General features: G+C 43.0%; 1 protein-coding gene across 3 annotated transcripts in view; it reads right to left on the bottom strand.

The window, feature by feature from the left end:
- Positions 1-17,179, bottom strand: part of cdh7a (cadherin 7a) — a gene marked incomplete at both ends in the record, with an annotated part of 322,682 nt that overhangs the window by 109,210 nt on the left and 196,293 nt on the right. For all 3 annotated transcript variants that reach the window (XM_080752329.1, XM_080752330.1, XM_080752331.1), the window contains one exon: positions 4,973-5,140. In XM_080752329.1, the coding sequence (XP_080608455.1) occupies positions 4,973-5,140 (168 nt within the window). The remainder of the gene's footprint in view (positions 1-4,972; positions 5,141-17,179) is intronic.

Here is a 17,179-nt window from a genome sequence, read left to right as displayed (position 1 = left end):
TCGATCCCCTCAGCCACCGTCTAAATGCTAATCTCCCTGTGACATTGTTTGCTGCCGTGTAATCTTTGTAATGGCTTTTTAATTTGCCGTGGAATAGCGAGCTCTTTAAAAGACCAAAAAATTGCTTTCACCAACCTCCCACCCACTGCCCGCTCCCTCCCGCCTTCTCCCTCCTCCCCCTCACGCTCCCTAAAGCCCCTCTATGCTACCTCTCTCTCTCCCCCGTGAAACCCACTCCCCCCCCACCCCAGTCACAGTGTTTGCCAGGTTTTGGGAGAGAAACAAGCAACCGTGGGTCTATCTATGAGAACAAGACCCAAAACAAGCGACTACAGGTAATATATGGGCCATGTGAGCACGTTATAAACCTGATCATGCATCGGCTGTTTGAAAATAGCAGATCTACAAGCTCACAACATGTCCCATTGTGAGCTTGTAGATCTGCTATTTTCAAAAAATCAAACCTCGGTTCGAAGTGGAGCGGTGAATCTGAGCAGCTATACCCTGTGTGTGTTGCTAAATGCCTAAACTGTAAACTGTGCCTGTGAGTGAGTGGTGAGTGTGCCTGGCCTGCACAAAACAGCGCCCCTCCTTTAACTAGTGTGTTGTGTGTGGCCACTCAAGGTATTGCCAGGCTACGGACACGGCCAGCCAGCCAGCCAGCCACCCAGCCACCCAGCCACCCAGCCAGGGACATACCCACGGACATACCTGTCTATTGGGAGCGCTTTCACCGCTCCAAAAAAAAAAAAAAAAAAAGGTTATCAAACATTTTGAATCTTTCAAATCATTTTAAAGGGATAATTCACCCCCAAAACGACTTTTCCTATCGATTACTCACCCCATGGGACATTAAATTCATGGATATTTTAGTTTTTCTCCAGTCTCCATTCAGTCTCCTACCTGAGACTCCGCCGGCCATAAAATCATCGGCTTAGGGATGTCATATAAAACTACAAAACCTCAAGGCTTCATGAGGTGTGTGTAATTGATACAGATAATAAGTGATTCTTTGGGTAAACTACTCCTTTAACAATTCAAATCCGGTAACAAGCCCAAAATAAGCAACTACACTTTAGAAAGAAGCCCTCCAAAAAACCGCAACCCGCAACTGCCAGTATTTACAAAAACAAAGCCCAGAGCAACACGCAAACATGGCAACACTGCCCTTCGCACTCCATAGTCCCTACACCCCCTACCACCTCTCTCTCTCTCTCTCTCTCTCTCCCCTGTGCAACCTCTCCCCTCTCATCCTAAACCCCCTCCCGTCATGCTTCCTCATGCGTCTAAAACCTTGGTTTTCTTTTCCCCCCATCCTTTCATCCGAGGACCAGAGAGCAGCTTCTTTTCACCTCTTCTGGACTCCATCAACTCTGAAATGGTCTATCGATTCTGACCCCGTTACCTCTACAAGGGGGAGGGGGGCAAAGACCCAACTCCCTCCTCCCCCCCTAAAAAAAGCCTCTTTCTTTCATCGCAGCGTGATGGCACTGGGTTAAAATGGCATGTGATGACTTGTTGTGTCGAACTTGAACCGCACCTCCTCCCCTCCCAGACCATCTTCTCTTCCCCCAGTGCTGGAAAAAAGTACTCACATGTTTTACTTAAGTAAAAGTATCAATACTGAAATGTAGAAATACTCTGTTACAAGTAAAAGTCCAGAATTCAAAATGTGCTCGAGTAAAAGTACGAAAGTATTGGCATCAAGATGTACTTAAGTACCAAAAGTATATGTACAAAATGTTTGAAGATTGCCGATCTAGAAGCTCACAACGCGTCGCAATGTGACGCGTTGTAAGCTTGTAGATATGCTATTTTCAAATAGCCACGGTATATAGAATAGGCTAAAGTGCATTAATGTATGTTTTATAATATAATAATTTATATCTGCAAAGTAACTAGTAACTAAAGTTTTCAAATAATTGTAGTGGAGTAAAAGTACAATATTCGGATCCGAGCTGTAGTGAAGTAGAAGTAAAAGTACTGAAAACTGGAAATACCCAAGTAAAGTACAAATACACCCAAAACTGTACAGTACAGTACTTAAGTAAATGTACTTATAGTTACTTTACACCACTGCCTCACTCCCACCTTGACGACGGGGGCCGCGCAGCAAATTGACTCGACTTTACGGCAGTCCATCCATGTACACACACACACACATACACACACACACACACACACACACACACACACACACACACACACACACACACACACACACACACACACACACACACACACACACACACACACACACACACACGTGTGCGCGCGCGCGTCTGTCGCGTGCAGTGCAGCAGCCAATCTAAGCCAGTCGTCGTCTCTTAAGAAGCTATCACAAGTGAACCGATTGCCGGGGAGCAGAGTTGCACAGATTATCATGAGAAGAAGAAGCAGCAACGGGCCCTTTGAATCCTAATGCCCTGGGTCTGGAAGCCATTAGCAGCACCCCGTGAAATGGGCTGACGACAAGAGGAGAAAAGCTGGGGGTCTGATTAATCCTGGAATCCACGGCGTTAGCAAGAAGACCCCCGACTCATGAGATGAGAAGGAGAGCGGTCGGGTGGTTCACCCGCCGCCCGGGAAAACCTTCGGCCAAAATCACATCGATTTCTCCTGAAAATGAGCTCCAAACATGTGCCCACAATACACATGCAAGGCGTGTTACCGGGGACATTGGATGATCGCGAGGTTAGATTTGACCGTTTCTTTTATTTGAATACAACGAAAATGTGTCCAATCTGTATGAAAACCTCCAGCTCATGTCTGTCTGTCCGTCTGTCTGTCTGTCTGTCACAACTCATGCTCTTCTGACATCACAATGATGTTTGGCAAATGAATGGCCAAGACATAATTCATTTGCACTGACCTGTTCAGACATCACAATGATGACTTGACCAGCTCAGCAGAAGGATATAGCTGACCTGTTCTGACATCACAATGATGACTTGACCAGCTCAGCAGAAGGATGTAGCTGACCTGTTCTGACATCACAATGATGACTTGACCAGCTCAGCAGAAGGATATAGCTGACCTGTTCTGACATCACAATGATGACTTGACCACAATGATGTTCTCAACGGGCCCGAAAATGAAGGCCTGGCCCTGACTGGGCCGGCCCGAAGCCCCGTCTGGCCTTACTAATTAGCTTACATTTTACGTCCTACCTGACCCAAAAATGTAAATAAATGTACAATCCCCTTTATACCCATATATGGAGATCCCTGACGTCATCAATATTAAGCCCATATCTGGTAATACTCATATATGGACATAGCCCATGCCAAAGCACCAGCGCTCGCCCAGCAGTCTGCTGTCACCCAGGTGCCCATTCGCCCTTAAGGTGTCTTTCAGGTACAATATACTATAACTTACACAATCTGTATGGTAGAGTATGTTAATAAATACACTTATACAATCTGTATGGTGGATGTACATTTTGTCTCCCTGCTCTTCAATTGAGACATTTAGATCGTGTCATGTCGGTCATGTCTCACCTAGACACAGGATCTGACACGAATTTTGACCTGTTGGTCAAGATTCAATTTATCCCCTGAGCAAGCAGGCAGGCTCTATTAGCTCAACGGTAAAAAAAAAAAAAAATGTCAGCAACTCGATCGGCTATTTTCTCCAAAAGCTTTCCCCACAAGAAGAGAAAACAGAATAAAGACACTAGTATAGAGCCTTGAGGGACTCCGGTTCATACGTGGTTAAAGATGTTCTCATTGCTTTCAGATTGACATCATTGCAGTACTGCACCTGCGTACTAGAGTGTGAAGGTGCAATCTAAATACATAGTGTACCAAGGGGTTCTTTAGAACAGTGGTTCTCAACCAGTGGTCCAGGGACCACCAGTGGTCCTTGAGGGAGTTCCAGGTAGCCTGACACTTCAGTCCGCACATCACCCCCCCCTGCTGGTGGGTGGTTTGTAGTGTGGACTGAAGCTGCACACATTTTAATCTATTTCGAAGGCGCCCGAAGAGCGGGCGCATTGAATGGGCCAATCAGGGTTGTATGCTTGGGGCACGTGTGTGGCTGCTCCGGTCACAGCCCCCTCCAAACAGAGCTCTTGAGCTCACGTAAGACTCACTCGTGGACTCTGATTGGTGTCCTCTGCCCACGTGAGAGTCTAGTGGACTCTGATTGGTCCGTGAAAACTGTCATGGCGGAGTCAGACTTGACTCGTATTATTTTAATAAACTATGAAATAGTGCCGTTTCTTCACGTTTTAATACCATTTTGCACTAACGTAAACATGCAGACATATAATATGTTATGAGAAATAACGTATTTTTGCAATGTCACGCCACGTCGCCGTCGCGCGTGTGTGTGTGTGTATGTGTGTGTGTGTGTGTGTGTGACGTCAATAGGCTTTAGCCCCCCCCCCGCCGAAATGGATTGTCTGCCCGGAATGTCAGACTCTCTCCCCCCACGTAGTGTGGTGTTGAGATGTCGGACGCTTTAGCGCTTTAGCAGTGAGGGAGAGTTGGTAACCAAATGGACCTTTATAGATCTTTAACTCTTGAGAGTATAAAATGAAACCGAATGTACCTGTATGGGTCCATTTGGTTATATTGTACGCTCTCAAGAATTAAATTAGTGTTAAATATCTGCATTAATTAAGTTGACACAAAAGAGAATGTGGACTTTTTTTTTCTTCTTTTTTTGCTCCTGGAAGTTCCAACATCTGGCTTTGTCCGGTCCCCTCAAATTTTGTTGTACGCCCAGGGTCCCATTGGCCAAGCTTCACAGGACGCGCTGTGGTTGGTTAGCGGGACGCTTGATAAAATTAACTCATGAATAGCCCCGCTAGGTGTGATTTCTTATCATCATTTTCCTGTTATCTCGCACTGAAAAGCTCAATGGTGATAGGGGTCTCTCTGGTGTACATTGCTACGGTCCGTATATGGAATGCGGAGCCTATATATACGACTTCAATGCATTACAGGGAGTATTGAAACAACCGTACTGTGGGTGAAGCGCGGCGGGTTGTCGTTGACGTCGGTGAGGGTGACGGTGACGGAGGTGGTGCCGGACAGACCGCCCATCTGGCCGACCATGTCTTTGGCCTGGATCACCAGAATGTACTGGTCTCTGGTCTCTCTGTCCATGTTGGGGAGAGCCGTCCTGATGATGCCTGCAGAGAGAGAGAGAGGAGCACACAACATGAGGTAGAAACTGAGCTATACACTTCCTAATAGGTATATGCACCATCGGCATCCCTCCTTCCTATAACACTTTTCAGATTCAGATTCAGATTACTTTATTAACCATTGTGTAATACACATTGGAATTAGCTTTGGCATACTACATTTTTGCATTCAAATCAATTTTTTCACAAAAACTAGACCAGGTCAACCTGGTTGTGCCAGACCCCCTGTCTGTCATCATCATTTATGACATCATGCCTTTTGTAGGCATGTCATCATCATGTCATCATCATATATACCCTTTATATAGAAAACCCGGACAGACAGACCGACATTTGCTTATGTAGGCCTACCCATTTCATGGGTCTGGCAACAAACACAAAACAACACCGACAGAACGCAACACACGTAGTCACCAGTTCTTCCAGTGGTGGAAGAAGTACTCACACGTTTGAGCGGTGCTAACCGTTCCTACATCTGGCTTTGTGTGTACAGTATGTCCATATGTCCGTCCGTGTGTCCCGCAAAGCTTGGCATTGGCCAAGCTTCGTGGGACATTTAGGCATGTATGTACACCAATCACATAAAAGGCACCACTCACTTCACACTGGGTGTTTTTTTATCCGAGCTTGTAGATCGGATATTTTCAAAAGGCCGGAATGTATAGGCTACTATAGGGCTGAAGTATACATGTGTTTTGTAATAATAATCAAAAGTAACTAAAGTTTAAAAGTGCAATATTTGCCTCTGAGATGTAATGGAGTAGAAGTAAAAGTACTGAAAATTGGATTTACTCAATAAAGTAAAAAATATCTCAAACTTGTACTTAAGTACAGTACTTGGGATATGTATATGTAAAGTATCCCAAGTACATATGTATGTACTTGGGATACTTTACAGTTACACCACTGGAAACTGAGCTACAGTACACTCTCTAACCAATCGCCCACTGTACCAAGAGTAAGACATCAGAGACACATAATACTTCCCACATATTACCATCACCCAAGGAGAGTTTGATAACACAACTAATGACCCCCATATACAGTATGTTGGGTGAACAATGCAAACAGCAGCAGCACGATTTGTGAGCGGTCGTGACAGGAGGAGAATCTAATGGAAGAGCCTACAACCACCTTAAGGACTACTAATCATTGTGTGTATTCCTGCCCTGTTTGCACAGACTCACCTCAGTATTCCCATTTAATAGGCTCTATGCACAGCAGCCATATCGGGAAAAATTTGGGCCCCTTCCTTACTTCCTTCACAGGTGTTATCAATGATTCTGATTACGGCTCTGTTCCATTTAGTGTAGCACATACAGTGGGTCACCGTTCATTCTGGCAGGAGCTTCAAAAAGGCCCCTCTCTGTCCCTATCAACGGCTATAGGTACCTTCCCAGCCACTCCCCCCCAGCGTCTCCTGTAGTGGTTCTCAAACGTTGATTGTACAAATGGAACCAAATGGTCCCGTACGGGTCTATTTGGTTCCATTTGTACACTGTCAGAGTTACAGACCCATAAGGGTCCATTTGGAATCCCCTCAGGGACACTTTGAGACTGCTGTAGTAGATTGTTTCCAGTGAGACAACATGCGCAATATCAGCACCCTGACTCTGTTTGACAAGAATGGAACAGAGCCTTCATTAGTATCATTGGTAACACCTTTGAAGGAAAATGTTAAACAGCTGCATTACTTAATTTACAAGAAGAATACACGATTAGAAATAGTAGACAATCTCCCCTATGGTACCACAACAATACTGCATGGCATTGTGGACAAAACCTTATCCAACGACAACAAAATACTCTAATTCTTGCGAGTCTGGCAAAATCTAATCAAACGGTGGTCCGTGGCTCAAATGCTGAATAAACAATGGATCTTGATAATGAAAAAGGTTGAAAACCACTGCTGTAGTATGATCAAGTACGGCGTTAAAGACCCTGTACACAGAAAGTTGGCCTAGGAAGTAGGTAAATACAGTAAGCAGTATTATGTATTCAAATTTTGTTAGACCACACAATAATACAGTATGTTATAAATAATGCTGTCCAAGTTAACGCGTTATTAACTAATTAACGCATCAACCTATTAACAGCGTTAATTATTTTAACGCTTAACGCAAAAAGAGGCTTCCGTAGTGCTCCCTCCATGCTACGCATCTCAGAGTTGTCAACATTAGTGTGGTGAGCATGGTGGTGAGCCCAGAGCAGAGCTCAGCTCAAAGTCAGGAACGGAGCTCAAGCTCACTGTGTGAGACCATGAGTGTGTGTGTGTCTGGAAGCTGGGTTGAATGAATGATGAAAAACACAGTGGAATTACTCATCTACAGGTGCCTTCCCTGCTGTTAGCAAGTTCGCTAACAGTTAGCCTCCAGATAGCCAGGACTACTGTGACTGTCTGTAGTAGGCTACTGTATGTTAGCGCCGGCGGCAGCCCCCAGCTGAACACTGTAGGAACGAAATGGTGTGTGTGTGTGTGTGTGTGTGTGTGTGTGTGTGTGTGTGTGTGTGTGTGTGTGTGTGTGTGTGTTATTTAGTCAGCATTTGAGCCACAGACCACCATTTGATTACATTTATTCTCCCAGACCCCAAAAATAAGAGTTAAAGATCTATAAGGGTCCATTTGGTTTACCAACTCTCCATCATTTAGCTGCAGTGGTGGAAAAAGTACTCACATATTTTACTTAAGTAAAACCAATACTACAATGTAGAGATACTCTGTTTCAATTATAAAAGCCCAGAATTCAAAATGTACTTGAGTAAAAGTATGAAAGTGTTGAAAATAGCAGATCTACAAGCTCACAACGCGCCACGATGCGACATGTTGTGAGCTTGTAGATCGGCTATTTTCAAACAGCCTAAGTATACAACATGGCTAAAGTGGTTCATGTATGTTTTAAAATATTATAACTTATATCTGAAAAGTAACTAGTAATAAAGTTTTCAAATAAATGTAGTGGAGTAAAAGTGCAATATTTCGATCTGAGATGTAGTGGAGTAGAAGTAAAAGTATTGGAAAATTGGAAATACTCAAATAAAGTACAAATACCTCAAAATTGTACTTAAGTAAATGTACTTAGTTACTTTACACCACTGTTTAGCTGGAACCCCCTCAAGGACCACTGGTTGAAAACCACCACTGCCTTAAATTATGTAGTGCAGAGGGGTTATAATTTATAATATAATGAAATAAATAAAATTGAGTTTATAATGTATTGGATACATATAGTATAATTATAAAAATACATTTATTTGGATGCATCCTGCACCAAATATACAACATATTATGCAAGTTTGAGCCAATAAAAAATATATTTTTATTATGCGATTAATCGCGCGATTAACTACAGAAATCATGCGATTAATCGCGATTAAAATTTTTAATCGTTGGACAGCACTAGTTATAAACGATCCAGTCAAATTGAACTGATTAAAAAAAATGGTTAAAGGCCCTGTACACAAAGAAGGTCTCAGCAAGAACAGTCACCAACGTCATCTAGGCTCCATGGGTGGCGGGTGGCCACGTCCGGTGGCCACCCAAAATAACATTAGCGTCTATGAGCGCTTCGTCACTTCCACCACCCAAAAGTGTCATGGCGGCGTCCCATGGTGTGCCATTTTCCGGGTGTTGTCTGTTCCTGCCTAACCTTCCTTGCCTGTACACAGGAAGTAGAATACAAATGTAGTTTATTTCTTTGAAGGGCTGTGGGGGCGTTCCTCTAAAGACAGGGAAATAATTATTATAGCCAGAAGATGGCGATGCCCACTAGGGCATAGCCAGGCACACTGCCCACAAGATGGCAGTGTACTCTAGGGTATAGCATCAAAACGTCTTCTGTCATGTGATTTGCAGCCGATTCGGATGACATCACTGAAACTTTTTAGTGCCTACAATAAAAACCAGGAAATGACAAATACAGCATTTTCGGTCTTTAAGTATTTAAAAATGTTTCAAAGTCATGAAAAATACATGTAGTTTTTTTTCTTTGAAGGGCTGTAGGGGTGTTCCACTAAAGGCAGTGAAATAATTATTCTACACGGTAGCATGGCACACTGCCCAAAAGATGGCGCTGCACTCTAGGCCGGGTATAGCATCAGAGCACTGCTGCTTCCCGGTGTTGTTACAAACTACACCAGTCTTCTGCCAGCAGTGATTCTGATGACATCACCGAAACTCACCTGTATGTGTCATCAGATGAGGGTTTTAGTGCCTACAAGAAAAACGGCTCTCAGCAGGGAATGCCCAAACAAGCCATTTCCTGTATAGGCCTACAGGGTCTTTAAATCACGGGGGGAAAAAAACTATTAGAATATGGAGATAAGAGGTTTCTGACCGTCAACAGCGGTTGAAGAAGGTTCAAGATGAGATCGTGTCAGTGTGTTAACTGTCACTTCACCTGTCCTGTCCCCCTGTCATAACTGATCTTCCTCAGCGAGAGGATCACAAAGTACATGACAAAACTGCCTGCCGTCACTGTCATGTGTCAGTCACGTGTAGGCAGTCACGTGTAGACAGTGGTGGAAGAGTACTCACATTTTATACTTTAGCAAATACTCGATCGATACTACAATGTAGAAGTCCAGAATTCAAAATGTACTCGAGTAAAAGTTATTAGAGGTGCGCGGATGTGTAACGTAACGTTGTTTTTTATGAGGCAATGTCCATGATTAAACATACAGCTGTGTCCACTTAAAGCCATCAGCATGCCATGCTCTGGTTGCACATTGCCAAACCGTGCTAAAAAGTTAAACCCCTCATTGCTCCATCGCACATATTTGCACAGTCGGTAAGAGTTAACCTCTAACTAGCAAGCTGTGTGTGACTGTGTGTCCATTTCTCTCTCTCTTTCTCTCGGTCTCTCTGCCTCGCGTCGCTGTCTCTAACTGTGTGTGCGTGCGTGCGTGCGTGCGTACGTGCGTGTGCGCGCTTGCAGGGGTGTCGCACCAAATTCTGGGCCCCGGGTACAAGGATTCACTGTGGGGCCCCTGTGCTTTTACTATTGAAAAATAGCAGATATACAAGCTCACAGCGCGGCACCGAGTGCCGCGCTGCGAGCTTGCATATCTGCTATTTTTGAAAAATCGTGAAAATGTGTGCAAGAAACCTATGTCAAGGACCCCCAAGATGATATGTATTTGGCCACAGACCCCGATCTCAAAATATTTAGTTCCAGGGACCCCCAGAAGCAAAAATTTTAGTTAGAAATGTTCGCTTAAAAAATACATATATCCAAAGATTTTCACACATTTTCACAACTTTTCAAAAATAGCAGATCTACAAGCTCGCAGCGCGGCACTCGGTGCCGCGCTGTGAGCTTGTATATCTGCTATTTTTCAATAGATAAAGTTATTAGGGCCCCTCCACCTTGGGCCCTGGTAACTCAGTCCCACTTTCCTACCCCTTGTGACGCCCCTGCGCGCTTGCATGCCTGCCTGCATCCATGCCTGCCTTCCACCTCCTACTCTGAGCTAACGCGGACATTCTATGCCCCCGGCAAATCTCACCGGGTCCTCGGGCGTCTGGAATGGACACAGAGGGGGACATGACTCCTGCTGCTGTCCGCTTTGAGTAAATGAGGAAGTGATCCGCAGTGGAAAAATCATAGCGATTTTATAATTAAAATGGATAAGCATAAACAAACCAGTTCACATGAATTTTTACTGATATCTTATTTTACTGATGTACAATACGATATCTGAACGGCTATATATATTTTATATACAATTAAAATGACGTGAACCACAGTTACGGGCCCGGGGATAGCCCAGGCTTTTCTTCTTGAAATGCCTGGATCGCGAGGATATCCACCTCCTGCCCGTTCACGTCTGTCTGTTGTGTGAGAAGTTGAACTCATTCATTCATATAATAAAAATGGTTGCAGTACAAGTAGCCTAGGCAATTGACAACTAGTGTTTACTGCTGCTTATAGAATGCTATTGCATAGGTTAGGTTCATTCGTTTGTGTGTAGGTATTAGAGCAACTTCCGTATGTTCAGCGCAGCACCAAGAAAACATACAAACAGACATTCCGTAGGCTAAATCAGGGGTTTTCAAAGTGGGTGGCGGGGCACCCTGGGGTACCGTGACGGCAGTCCAGGGGTGCCGCGAGATCATTTGATAATATTTGGAGTTTATTTGGACACTTGAACAAATATTTAGTATCATTTTAAACTTGAAATACAAAGTTATTTTCAGTCAGTTCTAACCAAAATGGCTATTATCTCAACGATTTCCTCACAAAATAATCACTAAAATATCGTCACTGTTGGGCAGAAACATTGTATCTCCAAGTTTCAAATGTGTACGTCTTTTGGTAAAGCAAAGCCCTGCTTCATCATACAAGACTGTCGCACAAAACTAGTGAAAACAGCCGATCTACAAGCACACAACGCCTCGCGATGCAAAAAAGTTTGGGAACCCCTGGGCTAAATGAATCCATTTCTGTGATCGCACAACTAAGAAACCCAGTAGCTACCCATCAGACCTATTAGGGAAAGACAGGGCTGCTCCAGAACTACTCTGCCGAGACTGGGAGGTAAAGCAATTTGGTGTGTGGATTCTGTGGAAGGACTAGTCTCTGTGGGTTGGCCCCTGGCCAGGCTCCTCCTACGTGACGTCTCACCAGGTCCAGGTGTACATGGTCACAACGTCTCGCAATGTGAGGCGTTGTGAGCATGTAGATCGGCTATTTTCACAATGTTCGCCTCTTACTTACTTAATATTTGACAGTTTGGCCAGTCCTGTCGAATATTCGAATACTTTGAGGTCGAATAATTCGAATACTAAAAATCGCTATTCGTGAATGCCCTAGTGTGTGCTTGTGTGCGTGCGTGCGTGTGTGTTACATCTCCAGGTGGATGAACTTTATGGTCTTTTCCATTCCATTTTGGCCAGGGAACACTAAAGGTGTGACAAAGTTGATTATACAACAGGTAGTCGGGCTCTCAATGTAAAACAGGCTCTCCAACCGTGCAGGTAATGAGCACTACTGCACGGTCTCATCAAATAAAGAAATCAGATGCGTTTGTCATGAAAGAGAGCAAGGCGGCTAGGCTAGCGGTTTTCATGTGAAGTTCAGGGACATAGTAGCTAAATGAGGCATAAAAAATGTACGAATTCCTATCGTATATCTTAATTACAATGAAATGAAGTTGACGTGTTTTTTTTTTAAGGGCAATAGTTGTATAATCGCAATATTACACTCGGGGGTGTGCATTATCGCGGTTATTTGTCCCTTCAGTCAGTCCTGCCTACGGAACTCGCCTACGGCTCGTTCCTGCAGCAAGACTGTCGGGCCAAATAACCGCGATACTGCACACCCTCTCGTGTAATATTGCTTAAATAAACCACTCAAAATGTTACATGTTCACATGCCTAGTGGGAAGGGAATCATAGGCCCCATTTACACTGCAAGCCAAATCCAGCCTGAAACATCCAGAGTGGAATCTGATTTGTTTAAATAAGTCTGAATGCAGACAGGTCACATGGAATCTGATTTTTTCAAATGTGACCTGAGCCACATCAGGAGGTGGTTACAGATCTGATTCAGATCTGATTTCTAAAGTTGTGTCTCAGTCGAACGCAGTAACCTGATCTAACAAGCCACATGTCACATATCAAACTGTCCAAAACCTGACTTGCAGCGCAACCCAAGTGCCACTTACGTCATTACAGAGCACGAGAATTGCATTTTGATTTACGAGAGCGCAAGATGTGTAATGAAAATAAAACAATAGTTCAGCAAGTTTTACACTACAGAAGAAATGTCGAGCAGCATTCAGTGGACAGCGGACTAGCACTTTGGGGGGAAGCCTAGTAGGCCTACACAAGAAATGTACAGGAGAAAGCACGGTAATATATGAAGAGAAGACATATCTTAGAAAATATACAATATTACCATACACGTTTCATATGCAATATATAGTGTTGCAAGAGTGAAATATATCGCAATATATATCAAAATATATCACAATATAGGGCAATATATTGCGATAACGTTGCCTTTCGCTATACTGATAGTGCGCATGGTCATACCTCGATAACGATACGATATGTTATGCAGCACTAGTCTAAATCCAGCCATGATGTCTCAAGGCACCCAGTTGAAAAACACAAAGGTTATGATTCAGGTAAGTTGGAAATCGGTCAGATTGACCTGGAACCATAGACTGTAAAAAATACGGACGAAGCGAAGCCATTGGTTTCTATGCAACGAAAATGACGTTTTTTTTTATCCCTTGTATGGGTGTCGCCATCATTGTTTGAATGGTACCCCAGGAATCATAAGGAATGCTATTGGCTGCCAACGGTCACGTGGAACCGCAGGGATACATGGGAGAATGTGGTGTTGAGCCTCCCGAAATAAAGCACACGAAGATGAACACAGCAGGCTAGTATTAGTTTAGTTGGCCACGCCCCCCGCAACTTTATCATCAATTTTAACATACATGGGACCATTTTTGCACAAAACGCATATCATGGTTATTGAAAGGGAGTTTTTCACTAGCGACAGGAACCATAAAGTATTTATGACGATGTTTATTAAGGTTAGAAAATCAAAGGGGAAAACGAATGGGGTCCAATGTAGACAAATTATTTTTGGTACCTCGCGGGGGGAAAACAGCGCAACTAGCGGCCAAACATAGGAGGTTTTAGTTCCGTATTGGATTCGTTTTAAATCGGCGGAACTATATGCCCCTGCCTGGAACACTGCAGGATGGTTAAATAATGCCTCTCGACTCCTGTATGAACATGCGGATTTATAACTAAATAAAATATCTCTAACTTCTAGGCTTAGGTCTATCTTAGAAAAACAGAGGTATCTTTTGCTTTGCAAGGTTGTACAAAAATATCCGTCAATTTAAGTAGCAGAAGAGCTCTCACCTTGCACAGCTATCCTGAACTTTGCAGTGTTGATGCTTGCAGCAGGTCTAAAGAATTGTATTTGTGATGGACACATCTACATCTACGCTCTGACCTGAACGAGACAAGCTGAGGAAGAGATCACAGCGCAGGCAGGGTAGTATGAATAATAGACCTTCAGGGGTTTGGGGTGGAAACCTGCCTCTCACAACAGTGGTTCTTTCCAACAGAACCTTTGAACGTGCATTGTAAATGCCCATGCTTTAACTGTGATACGCGCAAAATCCTGGACATTTGTTGGAATTTATAAAACCCCCCCGGACAGGCCGGACAGCCCCCAAAAGAGGACATGTCTGTGTAAAAGAGGATGTATGGTCAGGTCACCCTTCTTAGAGTAGGCCTACCAAGAGGAAAAGTACTCAATATGCACAATGTTCCATTTAAAGTTTTCAAATGTATAAAAAAATCTTTTGAAAATAGCAGATCTACAGGCTCACAATATGACGCATTGTTGATCGTCTATTTTCGGCTAATTTCAAATGGCCAAAATGTATACAGAGCTGAGGTGGTTAATGTATGTTTTGTAATAATCAAAATAACAAACAAAGTAACTAACTAAAATTTTCAAATAAATGTAGTGGAGTAAAAGTACAATATTTGCCTCTGAGATGTAGTGGAGTACAAGTAAAAGTATTAGAAATTGGAAATATTCAAGTAAAAATATTCAACATTGTAAAATAAGTAAACTAAGTAAATGTACCTAGTTACTGTACACCACTGCGTGTAGACAGTTTACCCCTATACTGTACATCCATGTACGGTAATAACTAAGAGCAGGAGTCTTCAATGTGTTTCAGACCAAGGACCCCCTTAGCTGAGAGAGAGATGAGGCAGCGACCCGACCCCCACTACATATACAGTAATATTGTATACAATTGTGTTGCAGATTAAACGTTTTCATGGATTTCATAAATAGCTTCATAGACTTGCGTGTTGGATTCAGACCTGGAACGCATCTGTGGAACTTTAGATTATATCACAGCGTGGCACCGAGTGCCGCGCTGGAAGCTTGTAATACATATATATTTTTAAAGCAAACATTTCTAACTCTTTCTCTGGGTCCCTGGAACAAGAGATTTTGAGATGGGGGTCCGCGGCCAAATGCATATAATTTTAGGGGTCCTTGACATGCAAAGTTTTGAGCACCACTGAAATAGAGAAATAGAGAAGTGTTTCTGAAAAACATTACGATTTAGAAGACCTTGTTAGGTCTTTTTCAGGTCTTAATATGTAGGCCTATTTTCATTTTCATTGCGACCATTAGGTCGCAAGTTACTATGAAAAGCTCCAACGGCTGTCCATCTGTCCGTCTGTCTGTCTGTCACGTCACGTCACGTCACGTCACGTCACGTCACGTCACGTCACGTCACGTCACACTTTTGGCCCTACTCTTATTGAAAGCCAGATGAAAATGTGTTAGTTTCGGGGTGCCCACCTGCTCTGCTGTGCTACGTTACCTTACAGGATTACAGGTTTGTCTCAAAAGATTTGAATATTGTGGAAAAGTTCATTATTTTCCGTAATTAATCTTCCGTAATACAAAAACATGCATCTTTGTATTTATTTTTGAATGGCATACATAAATCAAAAATCGATCTAAAAATATTACAATATTACATGAGACCACTTATAATTATGACCTTCTGAAGTCAGAGTTGCTTTAAGTCCAGTGTGAAATTTGGGTGCTTTAAGTCCAGTGTGAAATTTGGGTGCTTTAAGTCCAGTGTGAAATTTGGGATGCTATGGCATCTGCTGCTTCTAATGCTTTTTTACACAATGATATATTTTTTTTAGCCAAACCTGTATGTGTAGGGCATCTGACTCAGTAAATGACATCATTGCTGTCATAGCGGACCTGTCAGATTCTCCTCTAGACTGTGGAACCATTGGCACACGAGTCGGTATGTCAGACACTGAACAATGTAGGCTACTGTATTTGCATTTTCTTTCCCTTTCTGTTCTGTTATCGTGTTGTGTTTTATAATTGTGATATGGACCTCCCTGGATCTGAAATAAAGATTGAATTTAACAACTCAATATCATAAACGACACAGTGGTCACATATCTGACAAAATCACGGGGGTGGTTTGTTTATTTCTGGAACACAGTTCTTATATGACGCCTATGGGAATTCCAATACAAACAATAAGGCTGTGATCCCAGGGGTGGTGGGAGTGACGTCAGGTACTTCGGTACTCAATTTGCGACACTTACAAGCTGCAAAATAATCGCCTCCCCCGTTAATGACATTTTTATAATCATAATTTTATCTCGCAACACTAAAAAAGATGTAAATCTGTGTAATCCTCACATAGAAAAAGAGACAAATTAAAGCCCAACACATTTAAATGCAAGAAGAAGCATTGTAAATCCTTTAAAAATCCATCACCGTTGCTTTGCTTCAAAGTTAATGACTTGCAACGCAATGTGTTTCGTTCAATCACGGAAGATTACACATAAAGTACCTTAAAGCCACAGCACACACCCTTGTTGAAAGTAAATGAATCGCTTTTTAGTTGCTTTATCTTTTTAGTTGCTTTATCTCATTCAGAACCTGATGAGGTGGATGAAGACTGGCGTGGGGTGGTGCGTGGTTAGTTAGTTACACAGAAATGTGTTGTGTATGCTAATTGAGGTCACATCTCAAGACTGCAAGAATTAAAAATAACTGTTGATTTTCTCATTACAGGTACAGCAGGACTCTACAGTAAGCGTTGTCCTTCACAAAAGACGTTTTGTTTTGTTGAAATGTAGCCGCTGCATGCCAGCTATTTATTGTGGGGCTAATTTGCTACAGTAAAACTTTTTACACTCTTCAAAGGCATTATTTGGAAAAGTCGATTTTAAAGGCCAAACTTAAACTGTGCCGCAGTCATTTCACAACCACTGGTGACAGCTGGCTCTTTCTTCCCTACACCAAACTTCTTTTCCGGAAATAGCCGATCTACAAGTTCACAAAGCCTTGCACTGCGAGGCGTTGTGAGCTTATAGATCTGCTAGTTCTCCTCAAAATAGGGATAGTAGGGTTCAAGTGGGTAATGTAAAAAATAAATTGGCAGCCCCCCTGTCGTAACTTGGGTCCTGGTACCCCTGTTGAAGAC

This window comes from Nannobrachium achirus, assembly GCF_963921795.1.
Source record: "Nannobrachium achirus genome assembly, chromosome: 21".
In the NCBI taxonomy this organism is placed as follows: domain Eukaryota; kingdom Metazoa; phylum Chordata; class Actinopteri; order Myctophiformes; family Myctophidae; genus Nannobrachium; species Nannobrachium achirus.
This window is presented reverse-complemented; position numbering and strand designations above follow the sequence as displayed.